At 36.9% G+C, this 21,062-nt stretch overlaps 1 protein-coding gene across 2 annotated transcripts; it reads left to right on the top strand.

Annotated features, from left to right (window-relative positions):
* Positions 1 to 1,617: 1,617 nt before the first annotated feature.
* On the top strand, positions 1,618 to 19,458 carry LOC130231551 (uncharacterized). 2 transcript variants are annotated; one of them, XM_056460900.1, is made up of 5 exons: positions 1,618 to 1,870; positions 12,848 to 12,896; positions 14,674 to 14,752; positions 14,877 to 14,904; positions 17,561 to 19,458. In XM_056460900.1, the coding sequence occupies exons 2-5, from the start codon at positions 12,882 to 12,884 to the stop codon at positions 19,227 to 19,229; spliced, it is 1,791 nt and encodes a 596-aa protein (XP_056316875.1). In that variant the 5' UTR covers positions 1,618 to 1,870; positions 12,848 to 12,881; the 3' UTR covers positions 19,230 to 19,458. The 2 variants fall into 2 exon arrangements, with proteins under 2 accessions (XP_056316875.1, XP_056316874.1); XM_056460899.1 differs by having other exon boundaries at positions 14,674 to 14,767.
* Positions 19,459 to 21,062: the final 1,604 nt, after the last annotated feature.

The following is a 21,062-nucleotide window of genomic DNA, read 5'->3' as shown; positions in this document are numbered from 1 at the left end:
ACTCAGATGATGAAATGACTTGCAGTTCATTTGAAAAAGCTTGTTTAAGAGCTAGCATATTTGTTTTTGCAATTAACGTTCATGACTCCGCTCTCATGTTAAAATAAAGCCCTCGCAACATTTGCAGAAATGAGTAATTGCGCAATACCTGCATTCCTGAACCGTCATTCAGACTGTATTTAGAAGAGTGACAGAACAAAGGCGAATAAACTCGTTGTCGGAGAGAAGCGAGTGAAACGTGTGTGTAGATCGTTGAAATGGCAGCGCATGTCCGCGGTTTTATTACTCTTGCTAATAACATAGACATGTCTATAGTGAAAACATGCGAAAAGCATTATTTCAATAAAACATTTGTTTTTCAGTTGTTATTTTCTGTCACTCCAACACAGAAAGGCCTTTGTCCTGCCCTTATATTTCATGTAAAACTAGACACAGTCGACTGTGATTGGCCACTTTTCATATGAGTCAAATAACCACTTTGACGTCTGACAGATCGCACTATTATGTTTTCCTCTTCTTTTTCATTCATTTATAACAGATTTTATGCTTATTTATTTCATTTTTAAATTTTTTATTACTTGTTTTTTATTTCTCTTATACTTGTTTCTTTTATTCCTGTTTATGTAAAGCACTTTGAATTGCCACTGTGTATGAAATGTGCTGTATAAATAATCTTGCCTTGCCTTGAAATCAATTTGAAACCGATTTTTAGCAGCATATGACACAATGCAATAAAGAAAACACTAAGCACAGCACTGTGAACATATGTTTCAGGGAACAGCCAATGCTGATCCACATCTGTGTTATCGCACACGTTAAAGGATTAAAAATTTGTTCTTTTTTTTTTTCCTTTTTTCAGCGATTCCTCCACGTACCACTAGAAGGAAGCCCGTGTACCACTAGTGGTACGTGTACCACAGTTTGAGAACCACTGGATTATAACATATTGTTTCTTACCTTTTAAACTTTAAATAATCTAGCTCCTGTTTATTTAGCCAACCTTCTGTCTCACTACAATCCAATCTGCTCTTTAAGATCTCAAAACTCTGGTATTACCCAGAATAGCAAAGTCCACTAAAGGAGGTCAAGTGTTTTCATATGTGGCTCCTAAATTCTTGAATAGTATCCCTGATAATGTCAGAGTGTCAGACACACTTTCTCAATTTAGCTAGTTTAAAAACGTATCTTTTTTAGTGAAGCATACACACAATGTACAACACAACTGTAAGAAAGTAAATTAATCTCTTGCGTTTTGTTAATATCTCTTGTGGAAATAAATGATGAGCAGCTGCTACGCTAATTCTTTTCGCTGTCTCTATTTCTAGCTCAGGGAGAGCCACTAGATCAGATCAAAAGACCTGTGAAAAGATCACGCCAACCCTACAAGTGAAGCAGTGCGTTACATTTCTCTCGTAATACGTTTTCAATAACAAACTGTATTTAAAGCAGTTTAAGTATATGAGTGAATGGTTTTATTAAGTGAGTCTTAAGTATCAATTTTAGCGTCTAAACATTTACAAATAAAATTGAAAGCACAGTTTTTTTTTCACATACACAAATCTTGCACACACCTATTCCTGTTTAACCTGTTCTGGAAAAGGACAAAGAACAGGAGGAATGAGGAAGAGTAATAGAGTGAAGCTATGAAAGTGACCTGTCGGCTTGTTTTGAATGAGTTACACTTCATATTTTTTGATTATTATTATTTTGAGATCTGCAAATGGTTTAAATCTGAATGGAATGGCGTTTCTCTTCAGTTTAATTGAGTATTGCATCAAAACTGCAAAAAGTAGTTTATCTGTTTAGTGCATGGATTAAACGTTATGGGGAGCTTCGACACTACATCAAGACCCTCGATCAAGACTACAAGGTGGGTCCATGTTAATATGATACTAATGTATATTCGTAGTTTGCTTATCAGATTAAGTAGAATTGAAATCAGCATCACTTGAAAAACAAACATTTATACATTTACTACTATTCAAAACATTCTATTTATTCTAGTGCATGTTGCTTAATGCTGAACACTGATCTGTTTGTAATGTTTTACTAAAGAAGTATAGAAAACAAAGGAAAACAGGAATATGGATGTTCAAAAAGCATAATAGTTATTATAAGACTTAGTTTCTTTTGGCACTCACTGTCACTGATGGCAAATGTTAGAGCCTCTTATTGCTTCAGATATTATTGACGCGTCTCATCCAAGCTGTTTGATTGGTCTGCAGAGGTGGCAACCCGAGAATCTCATTTTCATAAAAGCAAAATTATTTTTACTTAAAACGTCGGTGTATTATTTTTGCATTATTGCACATTGAATATATACAGAAATGGAATTTAAAAAAAAAAAAAAAAAAAAGCTTATTTTATTATTATAGTTATATTTTGTTCATGGGTTAATTTGAGATTGGAATATTTTAGTTGTGTTAAATTATGAGAGAGGGAAGTATTCACACTGAGAAAATAAAGGATAAAGACCTGACAGAAAACTGACAGTATTTTATAACATGAATTTTATTTAAACTTTTTATTTATTAATTGATTTAGATTTTTTTTTACAATTGCCTGGGTTTATGTTTTATTTATTATTGCTTTTAATTATTTGAAAGACCAAATTTATCTGTGTATAGCATTTATTTATTTAGCAGGTACTTTATCATTAACATCAAATGAGCAACATGTGCTGAGAAAGTGTAGTGTTATGAAGTGTAGTGTATAATTTCTTATTATTTAAGGAACATAAGTATAGACCTAGAATATGAGCTGTAATACAAAAGTTTATATGTAGTCATTCGCCAAAGATTGTTTTGTAGCTCAGTGACAGTGTCTTGAATTTGAGGTGAGCAGAAATTAGAGCTCAGTGTAGGGTTGGGTATCGTTTGGGGTTATTTCGATATTGGTGCTAAATCGATACTTTTAAAATGATACCAGTGGCAAAACGGTGCCTGAACCGATACTTTTGAGCCACAAAATTATGGTGGATGACTCTAGAAAAGTCTCTTATTTGACAAAATCTTTTAAAAAATAATTTTAATGGAACAATATAATTAAAGTTTAAAGTAAACTTCAATTCATATTTTATATATTTGAGATACATTAATATATTTCCTTTGATCATTTGTTGGTTAGCGTGAATTTAAGATTTGCATTATTAAAAAATTGCAATAGCTTACTATTAACCTGTGGAAAGGCTGTCATCAAAATACTGAACTCCTTTTTTTCTAGGGTTTGGGGCTTGTGACTATGTTTACATGGATATCAGTAATCTAATGATTTGCCTTAATCTGAATAAGACAATAATATGATCAAGGTGTTTACATGAGTTGCTTTTTTGCCCGTCCAATCATTTAAAATAATGTTTCTGATCATTTTCAGTGTTTCCTAAAAAGATATTTATTCTAGAGTCATTATAAGTCATATTTCTTAAAGTTTATTTCGTGAATAAAAGCTGTTTTTTCTTTAAAAAAATTAAGATCAGTATTATTAGCCTCCTTTATATTTACTGTATATTTTTGATATGCACAACAAATCAGTTCCAAATAATTTGACTAATTATTTCAACTTTCCTAGTTAACTGATTAAGTCTTTAAATTACACTTTAATCTGAATAAAAGACTATAAAACACTTAAAGGGACTTTGTCTGAATACAACTGTCTTGCAAAATAACTAGTTAAATGTTATGCACTGACTGTCAGCATGGGGAAGATAAAGTAGATATTAGAAATGAGTTAGTTAAACTATTATGTTTAAAAATGTGCTGTAAATAAATCATGTGACGGAAGTAAAAAAAAAGGCGGAAATAAAAAAATGAATGAAGGCAAAACTAAACGAGTTGAATATGACTTACATGAGCGTGACTGAAAACTACATTTGATCAATGTTACATCTGTTCTTTGGTACTTGCCGACTGTTTGTAAATTCAAGGCTGCATTTCCTAACGTAAAACTATATACACTCGATTTCTGATTAATAATGGTATCTGCATAGCTGAGCACTTCCTATATTAAAAGTGTTAAAATCGCTATTACCTGTGTTAATTTGGGCATCAACCTCTGACGAATGCGGGGAACTAGGCTAATGCACACAGCACCGTAATGACAGAGAGAGCGAGTGCAAGTGTCACCTAGAGCGCACAGAGAGAGGCCTCAGTTGTATCTCCGCAGTTTGCCACCGATGGCTGATCTCGCTACTCTGTGGCGTTTTGACACAAAAATACGTGTCCAAGTTTATGGGGGCCAGAGGAGGGCTAAGCTTGTTGACACGGGGACTGGTGAAAGAGTGCTCTTTTAATGGAATTTGATACCGCACGTTAAATGGAAAGAAAAAAACCTCTGCATTTCGCGACGCAGGTGTCTGTGGTCCTTTAAAGGTTATCAAAAATCACTGTTTACATGGTAGTCTAGACTCTAAACCAGAGTATTGTCTTAATCATATTAAAATCGGAGCATTGGTGTCCATGTACGTACTCAAAGTGCCATATGTCCAAGACATTGCATTCCTCTGCCTTTGAGAAGCACTTTGACTCTGTGCATAATCAACTGATTGCAAGAGGAGGCTAGAATGAGCCAGTCATCAAGATAGTTGAGTGTGTGGATGCCTGCAAGCCGCAGTGGCGCTAGAGCACCCTCCGCGAGCTTGGTGAAAACCCGCGGAAACAGAGAGAGCCCAAAGGGGAGGACTTTGTACTGCCACACTCGTCCTTCGAACGCAACCGGAGAAAGGGGCGGTGGCGTGGAAGAATAGAGATGAAAATACGTGTCCTTCAGGTTTATGGACACCCTCGGCGAGGAGCAGCCGCAGCGGAAGGGGCAGCGGGAGGAGCAGTTTTCCGAGCCCGCTGATAGATGACCTCACCCATCGCCTTGGACTGCTCTTTCACCGCGGAGAATTCCTGGGTGAACTCCCCCACGTTGTCGCCGAACAGGCCAGCCTGAAATATGGGAGCGTTAAGAAAGCAAGCTTTGTCAACGTCTCTTATATCGGCCAAGCTCAGCCAGAGGTGGCGTTCCTGGACCACTAATGTGGCCATCGTCTTCCCCAGGGCATGAGCAGCCGATTTGGTAGTCATGAGAGTATAATTGGTTGCTGTGCGGAGCTCATGCAGCAAGCCCGGGGGAAAACCACCCTCCTGCATCTCGGCCAGCTTCTCGGCTTGGGAGCGTTGTGTAGTGCCTGGACCATCTAATATGTCCGGTACTCTAAGAATTAGCTCATTAATTCAAATTAATTCTCGGGGATTCGAATCAGAAGATTCAAATGACTGACTCACAGTCAGAAACAGGTTAACGCGTACACTTACGTCATCTATTGGTCCCTCTTTTTCCTTGTTGTCTCCGACAGGGAGGGGGAGACCCGTGACATAAAACTTCACTTACTGCTATCAAAACTCAATAAAGCTCTGTAATTAACTACTATTTGCAGATACAGTTTTATCATTTAAACCAATGTTCTCTTAAGCCTTATAGCTTTAGTTTGACATCAAACATCACGGCCTTTATCAAATACAGTTACGACGTTTCATTTACATGCACCCTATAGTGAACATACTTGCTTACATACGTAGTAAAACATACACAACTATTAGCAATAAAACATTAGAGCAAACACACTTTTAAACGTGAAATGTCCAAAAATCGTGCTGGCTTTTTGTACCGAAACAATACGAGTGTTATCTCCCTTTTACAGCAAGAGGGGAGGGGGAGGATCACGCGCCCAAAGAGACAAACGTGTGTCTTTCTTCTTTTGGGTGCAAGTTAATTAACATAGTCATGTAAGGGGCCAAATGGCCGGATTTTCCAGATGGGCCATCACTTATTAACCCATGGTTACAACCCGTCCTTTGTCTTATAAAGGTGGAAGGAGAGTATGTATTGGAATTAAGCTCTGGGTGATACTTAATTAAGAAGGAGACAAAGGGGGCGCAATGAGGCTTCCATGACTGCTGGTTTTAACCCCGCTTAGAATATGGCTGGGTTCCTACAGTTGATAGGTGGCCATAGCGTGCAGAGCGGAGGTGGCCTGGCCCGCAGCAGTGTAGGCTCTGGCCGTGAGAGACTCAGATAACCTGCACGCTTTTGAAGGGAATTTGGGCGAATCTCTCCGAGTGGAGTGGCTCTGTGGACAGAAATTGTCCGCGATAGCACGGGCACTGACGAGGAGCGAGGGCTCCGCGGGCCTGAAGGCAACGGAATAGCCCCCACTGTAACCCTCAGGCCTGCCCGAGTGCTAACCGCTTGGCGAGGAGCAGCAGGGGTGACTTGCCCTAAGAAAAGAGTTTGCCGCGACCTCAGATGCGCAACAGTCAAGCCATCGCAATGCGGGCAAGAACTGTCCGCGAGCACCGCATCAACGTGTTGATCCCCCAAGCATGTGAAGTAGTACTCATGCCTGTCATCCGGGGTGAGGAAACCACCGCATCCAGAAACGCACGGTCGAAATGACATCTTTAAAAAGACGTGCTACACAACCGTGTGCTCTCTTATGGAATTCTGCTCTTTGTAGAAATTCAATTCAATTCAATTCATCTTTATTTGTATAGCGCTTATACAATGTAGATTGTGTCAATACAGCTTCACATAAAAGGTCACAGTAAATAGGAACAGTGTAGTTCAGTTTGTAGTGTTTAAGTTCAGTTGAGCTCAGTTCAGTGTGGTTTAATAATCACTACTGAGAGTCCAAATACTGAAGAGCAAATCCAACGATGCGCAGCTCTACAGATCCCGAAACATGCAAGCCAGTGGCGACAGCGGAGAGGGAAAAAAAACTTCACTAAAGGTGGAAGTGAAGAAAAAAAACCTTGAGAGAAACCAGGCTCAGTTGGGCACGACCATTTTAATTTCTCCGCTGGCCAAAAGTCTTGTGCAGAGCTGTAATCTCAGTGGCGGAGGCTGGAAGCTGGCCTCAGCGAAGACTCGTCTGTCTCTGGACCGTCACAGGAATCAGTCTCATGTTCTCCACTCCTCCATGACCATCACAGTAGCTGCTCAGGATTCGGCCAGGTCCAGGATATAAAAACCTTGGGATCATCTCGTCGTTGGTCTTGGATCGAATCAGTGGCTCTGCATAGTCTGAGGGCCTCGGGAAGAGTATCCCCAGGTGGAAATGGAGAATAAAGAAAATAATTAGCGTAGCTGATGTTCACAGTGTATACCAACAAGATGCATAACCTGTGTGGAAGCCCCCAAGTGGTGCACTAAGTGTATGCTTTACTGAACAGATAGGTCTTTAATCTAGTTTTGAATTGGGAGAGTGTGTCTGAGCCTCGGACGTTATCAGGAAGGCTATTCCAGAGTTTAGGAGCTATAAATGAGAAGGCTCGACCTCCTTTACTCGACTTTGCTATTCTAGGTACTACCAGAAGCCCTGAGTTTTGAGACCTTAAAGAGCGAGTTGGATTGTAGCGAGACAGAAGATTGGTTAGATAAACAGGAGCTAAATTATTTAAAGCTTTATATGTAAGAAGCAATATTTTAAAATCAATACGAAACTTTACAGGCAGCCAGTGTAAGGAGGATAAAATTGGGGTGATGTGATCAAATTTTCTAGACGTGGTAAGAACTCTGGCAGCTGCATTTTGTACTAATTGAAGTTTGTTAATAGAGGATGCTGGGCAGCCAGCAAATAGAGCATTACAGTAGTCCAGCCTAGAAGTCATAAAAGCATGGACTAGCTTTTCTGCATCTGAGATGGATAGCATACTTCGTAACTTAGCGATATTTCTCAGATGAAAGAAAGCAGTTTTTGTGACATGGAATATATAATTTTTAAAAGTTAAATTACTGTCTAATATGACACCCAGATCTTTTATAGTAGAGCTAACGCTAACTTTGTATCCCTCTAATTGTAGGTCGAGTTGTGAGATCTGCTGTGTACAGGATTTTGGCCCAATAAGTAATAATTCTGTTTTGTCTGAGTTTAAGAGAAGATAATTGTTGGTCATCCAGTCTTTAACATCTTTAATACACTCAGTTAGCTTGGACAGTTTAGACGTCTCGTCAGGTTTAGTTGAAATATATAATTGAGTATCATCTGCATGGCAGTGAAAGCTGATCCCATGTCTTCTAATAATGTCTCCCAGGGGTAGCATGTATATTGTAAACAGCAAAGGGCCTAAAACTGATCCTTGAGGCACCCCGTATTTTACTGGGCTGATTTGTGAAGGCTGTCCATTAATATTCACAAACTGGTAACGGTCAGATAAGTATGACTTAAACCATTGTAGAGCCTGTCCCTGGACACCTGTAGACTTTAAGCGATTAATAAGGATACCATGGTCAATGGTGTCAAATGCCGCACTAAGATCGAGTAGAACTAATAGCGAGATGCACCCTTGGTCAGCAGCTAAGAGTAGATCGTTGGTTATTTTCACTAATGCAGTTTCTGTACTGTGATGAGCTCTGAAACCTGACTGAAACACTTCAAAAATATTGTTGGTCTGCAGAAAGGAGCATAATTGAGCAGAAACAACTTTTTCTAGTATTTTAGATATAAATGGAAGGTTTGAAATAGGCCTATAATTAGCTAAGTTGCTGGGTTCCAGTTGTGGTTTCTTAATAATAGGTTTAATAACAGCTAACTTGTAAGGATTTGGAACGTGGCCTAAAGATAAAGAAGAGTTGATAATGTTAAGAAGAGGTTCTCCTATAACAGGTAGCAATTCTTTCAGTAACTTTGTTGGAATTGGGTCCAATATACACGTAGCTGATTTAGAGCTATTTATATTTTTGTCTAGCTCTTCCTGTTTTATGATTTTAAAGCACTGTAGGTTATTTAGATTCAGTGGCGTGTTTACTGGATCTGAAGTATAAGGCGGTGCAGAAAGTTTAATGTCTCCTATTTTCTGTCTAAAGCCTTCTATTTTATCACTGAAAAAATTCATGAAGTCATCACTACTAATTTGCGGTGGAACGTTTTGTTCCAAAGATGACCGATTATTTGTTAATTTAGCAAAGGTGTTAAATAAGAATCTAGGATTGTTATGATTATTTTCTATCAGTTTGCGGAGGTGCTCAGCCCTGGCAGATTTTAAAGCCCTCCTATAGCTGGACATACTGTCTTTGTATGCAATTCTAAATACTTCTAAATTAGTTTTTTCCATTTACGTTCCAGGGCACGGGTTGCTGTTTTGAGAGCGCGGGTTTGACTATTATACCACGGTGTAGTTTTATTCTCTCTAGCCTTTTTTAGTTTGATGGGTGCCACAGTATTTAAAGTGCTAGTAAAGATGGCATCCATACTGCTGGTTACTACATCAAGGTCATTTGCGTTTGCGGGTGCATTTCGAAGTAGAGAAAGATCAGGTAAGTTATTTATAAATTCATCTTTAGTGGATGGAACAATAGTTCTACTAGGGCGATATATCGGAGCGGATCTGCTAATTTCAGGTAAACACAGCTTATATAGTAAGAGGTAGTGGTCTGTAATATTATCACTTTGTGGTATAATGTCTACATCAGTGACCTCAATTACATAAGACAGAATTAGATCTAGTGTATGCTTTAGGCAATGAGTTGGACCAATAACATTTTGCTTTATTCCTAGTGAGACCAGCAAGTCCATAAACGCGAGCCCTAATGTGTCGTTAGCGTCATCTATGTGGATGTTAAAGTCTCCTACAATTAGTATTTTATCAGTTTTAACTAGTAAGTCAGAGATAAAATCAGAAAACTCTTTTAGAAAATTGACATAGGGTCCTGGGGGTCTATATATGGTGATTAGAGCGAGAGATAACATAGGTTTTTGCATAGTGTTTGGAAGGACAACATTAAGCGCTAATACTTCAAAGAAGTTAAACATAAGTCCGTTTCTCTGATTAACATTAAGAATATCACTAAAGATTGACGCGACTCCACCACCACGACCAGTTTGACGAGCCTCATGTTTATATAAGAATCCTGGAGGAGTTGCCTCATTTAAACTAATATAGTCATTTTGTTTCAGCCAGGTTTCAGTGAGACAGAGTGCATTAAGAAACTGCTCTTTTAGATCACCAGCGAAACGCCAAGGGGACGAGAAACCCAGCTCGACCACCACTAAAACGTCTTCCCCCGCACTGGTGAAGGGAATGCTTCCTTCAGCGTTGGAAGTTAGCTCAGCAGAAGGGTTCTTCAGTCTCAGATCGGGTCTGAAGCAACAATTCTGATGAGCTGGCTCCAGCAGCCGACTGATAAAGCCCTAATTGGCTCATCAGTTTCAGCTGTGGAGCTAAGCTCCGCCAATTCAATTGGCATTTCATTGACCTGCTTTCTTATCTTCAGAAGTGATTGGTCATCTAAAGCACTCCCAAAGTCTGTTTATACAGACACACGTAGAAGTTCCCATATGAAGAGGAACAGGGAATGTTCCCATAACTTTCCCCAACGTTCCTTAAATCTTGTTGAGAAAAAACCTTTTAAAAATTATGCTGATGGAATGTCCTCATAATGTTATTACTATATAGTAAAAGTTTTTCTAATGTTGATTGTAAACATTACTAGTAAAACGTTTTTTCAGGTAGAATCAGGAGGAAAGAACATTCCGGGAACATTTTGCCAACCTTGCAAAAACGTTCAGGCAATGGCAAACAAACTGCAAATTTTCTGAAGACTTTACATTTACATTTAGTCATTTAGCAGACGCTTTTATCCAAAGCGACTTACAAATGAGGACAAGGAAGCAATTTACACAACTATAAGAGCAGCAGTGAATAAGTGCTATAGACAAGTTTCAGGTGTGTAAAGTCTAATAATGTCTTTAAATGTTTCTAATACCAAAAGAGAAAGTTAGGAAAACCTGATTGGATCATACATTGCTAGCTGGGACCTCTGTGCAATAGAAATTATTCATAAAAGGCAATGCAATCTGAATACACAATGTACTGTATAATGCGTAATCACAAGAGCTTTATATTTGCGCCTTAGTGACCAGTGTTGACAAAATGTATATTTCCTACAAAGTCCAGCAGCTTGATCAGTAATTTGATATTGCTTATGTTGTAAATTATTAACCAACTACTTGTCACATACAAAGTGAGTTCAACTAATAATCTTAGAGTTAGAGAGAGAGTTGAGACAAACAGGTATATGAAAAAAGAAAGATATGCACTAATATGAAAAATAAATAAGTAAATAAATACATGATCTAACATTAACTAATGAACCATTATATTAAAGTGTTTCTGAAGTAACGAAAGGAAAAATAAAACACCTAAATATGTAATTATCATTATGCCTAAACAGTCCAAAAACAGGGTATAATATTTTAGTATTAATATAAAGAAATAATAAAATGTAAATAATTCATTCAAAGTGACTGCGATCACAAATTGTTCACAAAAGTTAAAAAGAAAAAAACGTATCATGGGTCCAACATGAAAAAAACATTACCACGGTCATTATTATTTCATCTCATTACATTTTATGCTAACATTGTGGGTTACAAAAAATGCAGAAATTTTCTCCATTTATTAAAATACATTTCAATCCTTCCATGTAAGCTGTAGGAATGTTTTTCCAAAGCTGCCATGTGTCCTAACTTGGATCAAAGGTCTTCGGAGATTTCCTGTGTTTTACAATCATTCGTCTGCCTAACATGATACTGCTTTGTATTCACTGTAATTTAACTTTATTAAAGTGACTTTAGGGACAGGGACAGAAGTGTCGCTAGCCCCCATTTACTGGGACATGTGCCTAAGTAAATATGAGCTGTGCCCCAGTAAAATCTTTGAGTTACAATTAACTTTATTCTGGAATTACCACAATTAATTAATATACTTCCATACAAAGACGCTCATTTCCATGTAAAACTGAATCAATGCTTGAAATCAATGTAGTTTAATCAAAAACAAACTGATGCATGCACATAGAAAACATTCCCGTCCCACATGCTACACTCCTGCTCCTAGTCTGAATGCCAGTCGTTAACATGCATGTCAAAGAAATGTGTTGAGAAACCGGCATAATAGCCTTTAATGCAGTGAGTTTTGAAAGTCCACGCCAAACAAAACTAAAGTCAAAATAATATACAGTAATGATCTTATTTTGCCTAAATACAGTAAGTACATAAGTACAGTCTAACTAATTGGTTACTGCTTTAAAGTAAAATGTATACTTAGCTGAGTGACTGTGTGTCCAATTATGGCAGTAAGGAAAATCTGGTTTCAATGAAACATGAGTCAGTGTAATATTCAGTTTTTTTTTTTTTTTTTGAGGAATCTCTTTTGATCTTGGCATGATGGAATCTGTTCTGTGCAGTGTGTAAGGCAGATGCTAATCCATTTGTGCATACATCTGAACACTCCATGCATGCTCAAAGAACATAAAAAAAAAAACGCAAACCATAACATATGTATATTTCTAAATATTACATGGAATAATGTCTATTATAAGTATTTTGTATATTTTTGAACCTTTTAAATGAACAATGGATAAAAACATTTATCCACACAATGTATTTAAACATGAAATATGTCACTGCTAATAATAGTTCTGCTTATTAAATGTTTAAAAAATATTAGTAAAAATACTACATCTATTTGCATACACTTTTCTTTTCTTGATCATTTCATAAATGTCTTATTATTTAGAAAATTGTTATTGATAAAATTATAGAAATTATATAAATTTAAAGTTAGAATTATTAGCCCCCCTGTTTATTTTTTCCCCAATTTCTGTTTAACAGAGAGCAGATTTCTTCAACACATTTCTAATCATAATAGTTAATAACTCATCTCTAATAACTAATTTATTTTCTCTTTGTCATGATGACAGTAAATAATATCTGAATTTGAATCAATAAAGTTGAACACTAAAAACAAAATGCATATATTGTTTTAATGAATGAATTAATGTCTGTGTATTTGTTGTTTTGCAGATAAAGAATAATTTCTGAAGTCCTAGGTGGAAACATGGAAAAAGTCAAGGTAAGTTAAATATTTGACTTTGTAAATTAAATTACATTAAATCTGTTATTAACACTGTTTAACAGCGAGGATTTAATCAAAATTATTAACATTTTTAAAACCATGACTATTAATATTTTTATAACAACATAGGCTCATTCTGAAAATCGCAGTTATGTAGCCAGAGTTACGTATGGCTGCGCTTCGACTTTAAAACAAACACTACAGGCAGTATGACGCCGTTCCTTTTCACGCTTATCAGCTGACCGATTACCGCTAGTTAGATAAAAACAAAAGACAAAAAATTAAATATACAAGTAAACAGGGTGAGGATGTGGTAAAATCTGAAAACGTGTTAAAAATCAGGCAAAGGCTTTTCTTTTTCTGGATTGCTTTTCAAAACACTAAGGTTGGGTTTAAGGACATGGGTGGGCGGTGGTCAATTGGTGCTTTTGAAAACAATATTGGTTAGGTGTAGGGAAGGAGGAGGGTGGGTCAGTCACTCAATCAGTCGACAGCAGCTCTGGGATGCCTTTCTGAAAACCATCTTTAGCCAACTAAGGTCACAAGTTGTGTTGTTACAAACATAGCATTTCCCAAATCCATCGTTCCAACGAACATTCACAAACTGCATCGCAAACTTCTGACCTGCATCACAAACACCTCTGGAGATGTAGTTAGAAACACAGTTCCTGGCTGTGTTCTATTCCCCGTTATCCCCCTATGTGCCCTATTCATTTAGAACATTCTAACATTTAAACTTGGAATGATTTAAAAAAAACATTAAAGTGATCAAGTAGACTTTAAAAAATTTAAAATAAACAATATCCAACTTAATAATAAAAAATTATAAACATCATTACTACTATTAATATTATTATTAAAGTATTTTTAGTTAATTTCATTTCCTAATAAATAATAAATATTAAATTTCATGTCTCAATAAATCGCCTCATTATTTATTTATTTCTATGACTTATATATGATATTAGAATAGTGTTAGCTTTTGTAAGTGGTTTTATGTTTTAGAATAGGATATGTAATATTCTCAATAATATTTGTAAAGCAAACACAGGCTCTATATGTGCCGTTTACATATATTTCAGTTAATATGGAAAGCGAGTGCATGTTTTTTACTAAAACTAATATTGGATTTTATTTTAAATGCGTGTTAGTTTAAAAAATATAATTTGCACAAAGAAATGATGGGGTTCTTTTCTAAAGTAGTTCCTAAACCCTGTTTAGAGCATCATTATGGGCGTTTTACGTTACAACTAACGTGGTTCAAATGATGGATCTGTGACAGAGAAACTACAGGTTTTCGTCACTACATCGATCTTTTCCCAAACGATGCATCATACTATGATAGTTCAGCCGCGAGTTGCATCGTTGTTTGGGAAACGCACCCCTGGTGGATTTACGTGAGAACAGCAGGTGTGAATGGCACTCGGGAGAGAAATTTGAGATCTGAAAAAAATGTACACAGCGGCTTCTGGTGGATTCACAAAAACTGCAAAAAAACGGAGCTGCTGAGATGTATTTGGAGCTCTCCAGAAATGTATATAGAGGTACGTTTTCAGAATGAGCCTGGGTTGTTTTATAAAGTAGTCTGAGCAGCTAGTTTTTCAAACATTCAGTTAAAGAGTCTGTGTACTGTAAAACCAAATTGTATTTTGTGTTCAGCAAAAAAAAGTTTTTATAAAAATAATAATTTGATGGACATTGTGGGCATAATAAACAACATATGAATTTCCCAATATATAATGGATATGTAAAAGCAATAAAATGTTTTTCACAGATCGATCACCATCAAAGAAACTCCAGTGATGACAGCACTGCTTCACAGCGCAGTATTAATCCTCCTCCTTATTTAGACAGTGAGAATCTAAAATGTATTATTACACCACTATTTCTTATTATAACAAAACAAAATTTTATGTGATATTGCATTAAAATAATATTTTATTAATAGTTATAATTGTTGCTTACTGTGAAATACAGATGCTGTGAATCAAGATGTGGTGAAGCGGTAAGATTTTCATTCTTGATTTGTCTTAGTTAGCAAAACAATAATTGTCATGTGAACTTTACTGTCATTTTGCCGTATCTAGAGATATAAAAAGAATGAAGTGTCTCATTGAACCACTGTTTTACACTAAATAAAGATGGCCGTGGACACAAGATGTTTATTATGTATATTAGGGCTGTCAATTGATTAATAAAAATTAACTAATTAATCACACTTTTTTGTAATTAATCATGATTAATCACGAAAAGCCATATTTATTACAGAAATGAAAACACAGGCATGTAAGTGCCATTTGAATTTCAAAACAGTCAATGGAAATAACAAACAAAAATGATTTCCATGTTGAATTCTAAGGCTACGTTCACACTGCATGCAAATGTGGCTCGAATCTGATTTTCCCTAGCTCATGTGACTCAGGTGATAACAGTGTGAACAGCCTAAACCGCATGGAATCTGATCTTTTCAGGTCAGATCTGTGCCACTTTCATATGTAGTCTTAAATCAGACACAGATCTGATGATTTGCAATGTGACCGCAGTGAGAACGGTTATGTCGGATTTCATGTGACTTTTACAAAATCTTCGAGCGACATGCGTCATCATTCTGTGCTGCAGACATCCTCTACTCCTCAGCATCACAGTAGAATGGCACACATGGTGATTACCACAGAAAGTTGGTTGTTCATGTTGAAAAAGATTTTGGAGGCAAAACTGGTGCTTGTTAACGATTGGGGCACGGGTTGATTGCGAAGGTGAAGAGCGTCGTGGGTGTTGCGGATAGAAGATCCATGTGCAAAGGAGGGAGTACTGTCTCTCCGAGAGAGAAAAAAGGCAGGTGCTCGAGCACCCAAACCCCCCTTCTGTACGTGTCTGCTGTTTATAACGAAGTAAAATTAAATGCAAACAGAAATAAAATAACTCCGCCTTCACCATTCAGTCTGCGACCGCTCATTAACCCTTGATGAGTTCACTACACCGGTGGTCAAACAAATGAGCACCGGGGTTATCATAAATCATAAATAATCAGTGTTTTCAATCACAAGTGACTTATTTTAGATTTCAAATGGCAAAATACACATTAGTAGTAGCACAACAATTTACAGTTCATGAAATACACCACGGTTGTCTGTGAAAATGGCAATAATCATATAAGCATGATCTGACAACGTGCTTACTTCATACAGTATCCCGTGTGCATAATTAAACATTTTGTGCTGTCCGTAACTGTACTTTTGCACATGCGGATCAGTTAAGGAACAGGATTTGTTGAACGGCCATGCAAAAACATCAGATCTGAGAAAAAAATCTGATTTGAGCATTACGCCTGGCAATGTGAACATAGCCTAAGTGGACTACAAAAAAAAAAAAATCCAAAATACAAGCATTGCAAATACGGAAAATTGAAAATTATAATAATAATAAAGCATTGAATACAAACAATTGTACTCATTATAAAGTTGGTTTGCGAGTTGAGAACATTAATTATAAAGTAGAAACTATTTTGCTTAGTCCTCCTTTACATTTCACCAGTTGCTAAGACAGTCCAGTCTGTTGACATTATCAGGGGACAATGTGGCCAAGGGGTACATCAAAGACACGTGGTACAAGACTATAGACTTCTTACAGGGACTTTGGTCACACCATCTCTAAACATTTTATTCTAAACAGTTTTGAGGGAGACAGACACCGCAAAGACTATAGAACACATATAGAACGCCTTAAAGACACTTTGGACACCGTCAGCGATGTCAGGTGTTTGCTTTTGTTGCTAGAAAACGCACACATACACATACACACACGACGTGCGCAGTACAGCGCACCCGGTGAGCGACTCCCTTCATTTTCATCAACACGCACGATCGCGTCATCAAATTTGCTTAAACTAAGCGTTCTAAAGTATGGCTGTATTTTACAAGCAAGGATTCAGATACAGCAACGTGAAACTTTACAAAAGTTGCGTGTAGGGGGAAAACACGTCAAACTTTGAGGGCAGAAGAAATGGGCTGTCTTTGACAGCCTGCAACTTGATCTGGCACTTTCACGGAGTACATTTACATGGACACCAATACTCTTGATTTTAATATGATCAAGATAATACTCTGAAAATACTCTGATCAAGAGTCTAGAGATTTTTGATTACCTTAAAGGACCACCCAAGTCCCAAAATGCAGAGGTTTTTCTTTCCGTTCGCCATGCGGTCTCAAATCCCATTAAAACAACACTCTTCCAGCAGTCCTTACTTCATATTCTCATTCAATAATTGTCCCGGGGCATGATCATTATGTTGCTGAATGATTATGTTAACGCACTAATTTTGACAGCCCTAATATATTTTACATATAAGCTAAGCTTCCCAGTGCTGGGTTGCACCTGGAAGGGCATCCGCTGTGTAAAACATATGCTTTGTTGGTGGTTCATTCCGCTGTGGCGACCCCTACTGAATAAAGTTACTAAACCAAAAGAAAATAAATGACTATAAGTTAATCTAAGCAATTAAAACATATACATAGCTAATACACATATTTAAAATAAAACTTAGACAATATTGTTGACACATTGACAACATTTGCATCAACACGGTACATTAAATATGTCTACAGGCACTGCAGACTGATAAACTGATATGATGCTCACGAAAAGTCTAATCTGTTTTGCAGATCAGGTCATGATGCCAGACTTATTAATCTAGGTCCTCCAGCAGTTTACAAGCTGAACACTGAAAGAAAATACATTGATGGGACTGATAAAAAGGTCAGACAGTGGACATATGGACGAAGAGACAGAAACAAGCAGAATAAAGTCATACTGATGGTGGGAGAAACCGGCACCGGGAAAACAACAATCATCAACACCATGGTCAACCACTTACTGGGGGTGAAGTTTGAGGATCAAGAGTTTTATCAAATCACAGAGGAAGAAGAACAACAGGCAGATCAAACCCAATCCCAGACCTCTGAGATCACAGTTTATGAGGTGTTTGTTGAAGAAAACCCAATATCTCTGACCATCATCGACACTCCAGGTTATGGAGATACTCGAGGACACGAGAAAGATGCAGAGATTGCAGAATATCTGAGCAGATTATTTTCAGATGAGGATGGGGTTCATGATATTGATGCAGTGTGTTTTGTGATGAAGGCGTCTCAGAATCGACTCTCTGGAAAAGAGCTTTACATCTTTCACGCAGTTCTGTCTCTGTTTGGTAAAGATATCGAGAACAACATAGTGTTTCTGCTCAGTTATTCAGATGGAGGACCACCAGCAGATGCTCTCAATGCCATTGATAAAGCAGAGATACCGTGCAGAAGAGACAGCAGAGGAAAACCTGTTCACTTCTTATTCAACAACCGACAGAAAGAGAAAAGGGAAGAGGAGTATGAGCATATGATCAGATCAGCCTGGGAAATGGGGGAGAGAAGCATCAACAAGTTCTTCACAATCATGGAAGAGAAGAACAGAAAAAGTGTTCAGATGACGTTAGATGTGATGAAGGAGCGAACAAGACTTGATGCTTGTGTCTGTAATCTGAAGGATCGAATCATTGAGAAGGAGCAAAAAAATGATGAACTGACTCAGATTCAGAAAGCTCTTAAAGAGAACAGAGACAAGATTGTAAAAAATGAAAACTTTCAGTTTAAAGTCAATAAAGTTGTCAAAGAAAAAGTCCCCATTGTGAATGAATGGTGGTGGAACAGCAACGCAACCTGCTGCTCCGTCTGTAAGGAAAACTGCCATGAATGGAACTGCTCTTGGGTCTCTTCTAATAATCTCTCATGGTGTCATGTTATGAGTAACAACCACTGCACTGTGTGTTCAGGAAAGTGTCATTACACCAAACACGTCAAAGAGAACAAAAAGTATGTGACTAAGACAGAGGAGGTCATTATGACATTTAATGAGCTTCAACAGCAATATGAAGACCGAGAACAACAGCCTGAAATCAGCTTTGACAAGAAAAAATATGAAAATACTAAAAAGAAACACGAAGAAATCATGAAAGGAACAGAGATAGAAGATGAATTGATCAAGGATCTGAAGAAAAATAAATCTGAAAAGTCTAAACTGCTGCAGGAAGCTTATATGAGCATCATGAGACTTTCTTACATTGCTCTAAAAGCAGACAGCGCTTTCACTCTTCAGCATCTGGATTTCCTGATTCCCAGACTGAAGGAGGAAGAGGGAAAAGAGGAATGGGTGAAGAAGCTGGAGGAGCTGAAGAAAGCTGAAGAAAAGCAGAACAACAAAGGAGCTTTACGTCATTTGGTGGATTACAGCAAGCAAACATGGAACCAGTTTTTCAGTCGTTTTACTGGTAAAAATGAATAAATGAGCAACAAATATGAAAGTACAAGATGAAAAAGCAGAGCAGATGCTGATCTATAAGAGAAATATCAAATAATAAATTCATAATAACTATTTCAAGAGTAAAATAGAACAATAATACTTGTTTAATAACAGCATTCTGTAAAAACCGACAAGTGATTTTAACAAAGTACTTAATTTTGCATATTGCTATATTTTATTTTATTGTATAAGTTTAATAAGAAACTTCTAAGTTGGGGTTTACTAACAGATTTACTTTAAAAATGTATATAAATGAAGATATTTTATCCTCCTTTATTTTGGCTCAAAATCTGAAGAGTAAATTGTCATAGTTTTTTTTTTTTTTTCTGGAGCTGAAATGCAAATGTCAGTGATAACAGAAAAAGTAAACTAATTACTATAAAATATACATTAAAAGTCAAATGTAAGGATTGGACATTTAAATCACAATAAGTATTTGTAGAAATTAAAGGTGCTGTGTGTAAGTGTTTGACTCTTCTAAAGCATAAAAAATACCATAATACCAAACCCGGGTTGCCTTGATGGAAAACCGTGTATTTCATTCATTCAGGAAGGCTCTGAAAGCATGCGTCTGTGACCGAAATGCGACCTCCAGTGAACAGTAGCAGACTCCAACGTGATACGCAGATTCAGTTCCACATGAAGTTATTAATTAGTAAATGCTATAAATATTACGAGCGTAAACATTAGGTGAGCAGGTTACATTGTAACCGCGTGTCCTTACAACACGCTTCGTGACGAGATACACAGTGATGAGCAATTGGGCTGTTTGCACCAGACGAAACACGACAGAACATTAAATAGAGCCATTCAGAAGCAAAGAAAATGCACTCAGTCATGAAATGGTATTGTTTATAACATATTTAATCCATATTAACCCTCTTTAACATCATTAACTGTACATGCTGAATCACTGATATGTGTTTAGTTCTGAAGTTTAATTTCAAATGGTTTATTTTATTTTCCAGACCTGCTGCTGCTTTCAGTATACGTCAATACATGCAATGTGAAATAGCATGCAAACTCACATTGTTAGCAGAATATTAGAAATAGAATCCATCTCTAATATATAAATTTAAGGTGTTGTTAGGACAAAAATCCTTTTAATATGGAGATTATTCCTTCTATTGCATGTCGTTGATTTTATTTATAACACGGTTTAAATCACTAAATCATCCTGTCCTCAAAGCAATTTGCATGCAATTTATCATGTGTTGAACTGACACACTACAGGTAAATTATATTATATTTTGCAGGTTCCTTTTGTACTGGTAATTTAAAGGCCAAATCAACCATTGTATCAGATATTAACTTTAAATCCTTTTAAACTTAACTTTGTTGTGAAAAGTGTTCAGTTTGGCAAGGTGCTGCATCTTTGTTTTGTGGAAGAAAAGACTATTAACTAATAAGAAAGAGAAAAATATGATTGACCAACCAAATGATTAATTTAAAAGATAATTCAAGTTCACTGATAAAGATTGAGTCTCTTCATGATAATGATGATTTCAGATCCTGATCCCACTCGCTCCTGTCCTCAATCTGGAAACCTGCGCTTGCGTTTGTTTTGATCCAGGAGTGCAATACCTAATTCAACCACTGGATGTCAAACTTACATACTGCACCTTTAAAAGAGCAAATCAATAATGTTTTCATTATCTTATTCTCGAGTGTCTAGCAAAGTCTACTCTAGTTATAATACTCCTATTAAAAGGTTTTCGTTTTACCATTACCAATATAGGCTAAATCAGGGGTGTCCTCACTCGGTCCTGGAGGGGCGGAGTCCTGGAGAGTTTAGCTCCAACCCTAATCAAACAC

Source organism: Danio aesculapii, chromosome 7 (assembly GCF_903798145.1).
Source record: "Danio aesculapii chromosome 7, fDanAes4.1, whole genome shotgun sequence".
Lineage (NCBI taxonomy): Eukaryota > Metazoa > Chordata > Actinopteri > Cypriniformes > Danionidae > Danio > Danio aesculapii.
Note: the sequence above shows the minus strand (reverse complement) of the source record. Positions and strands in the feature narration are given on the sequence as shown.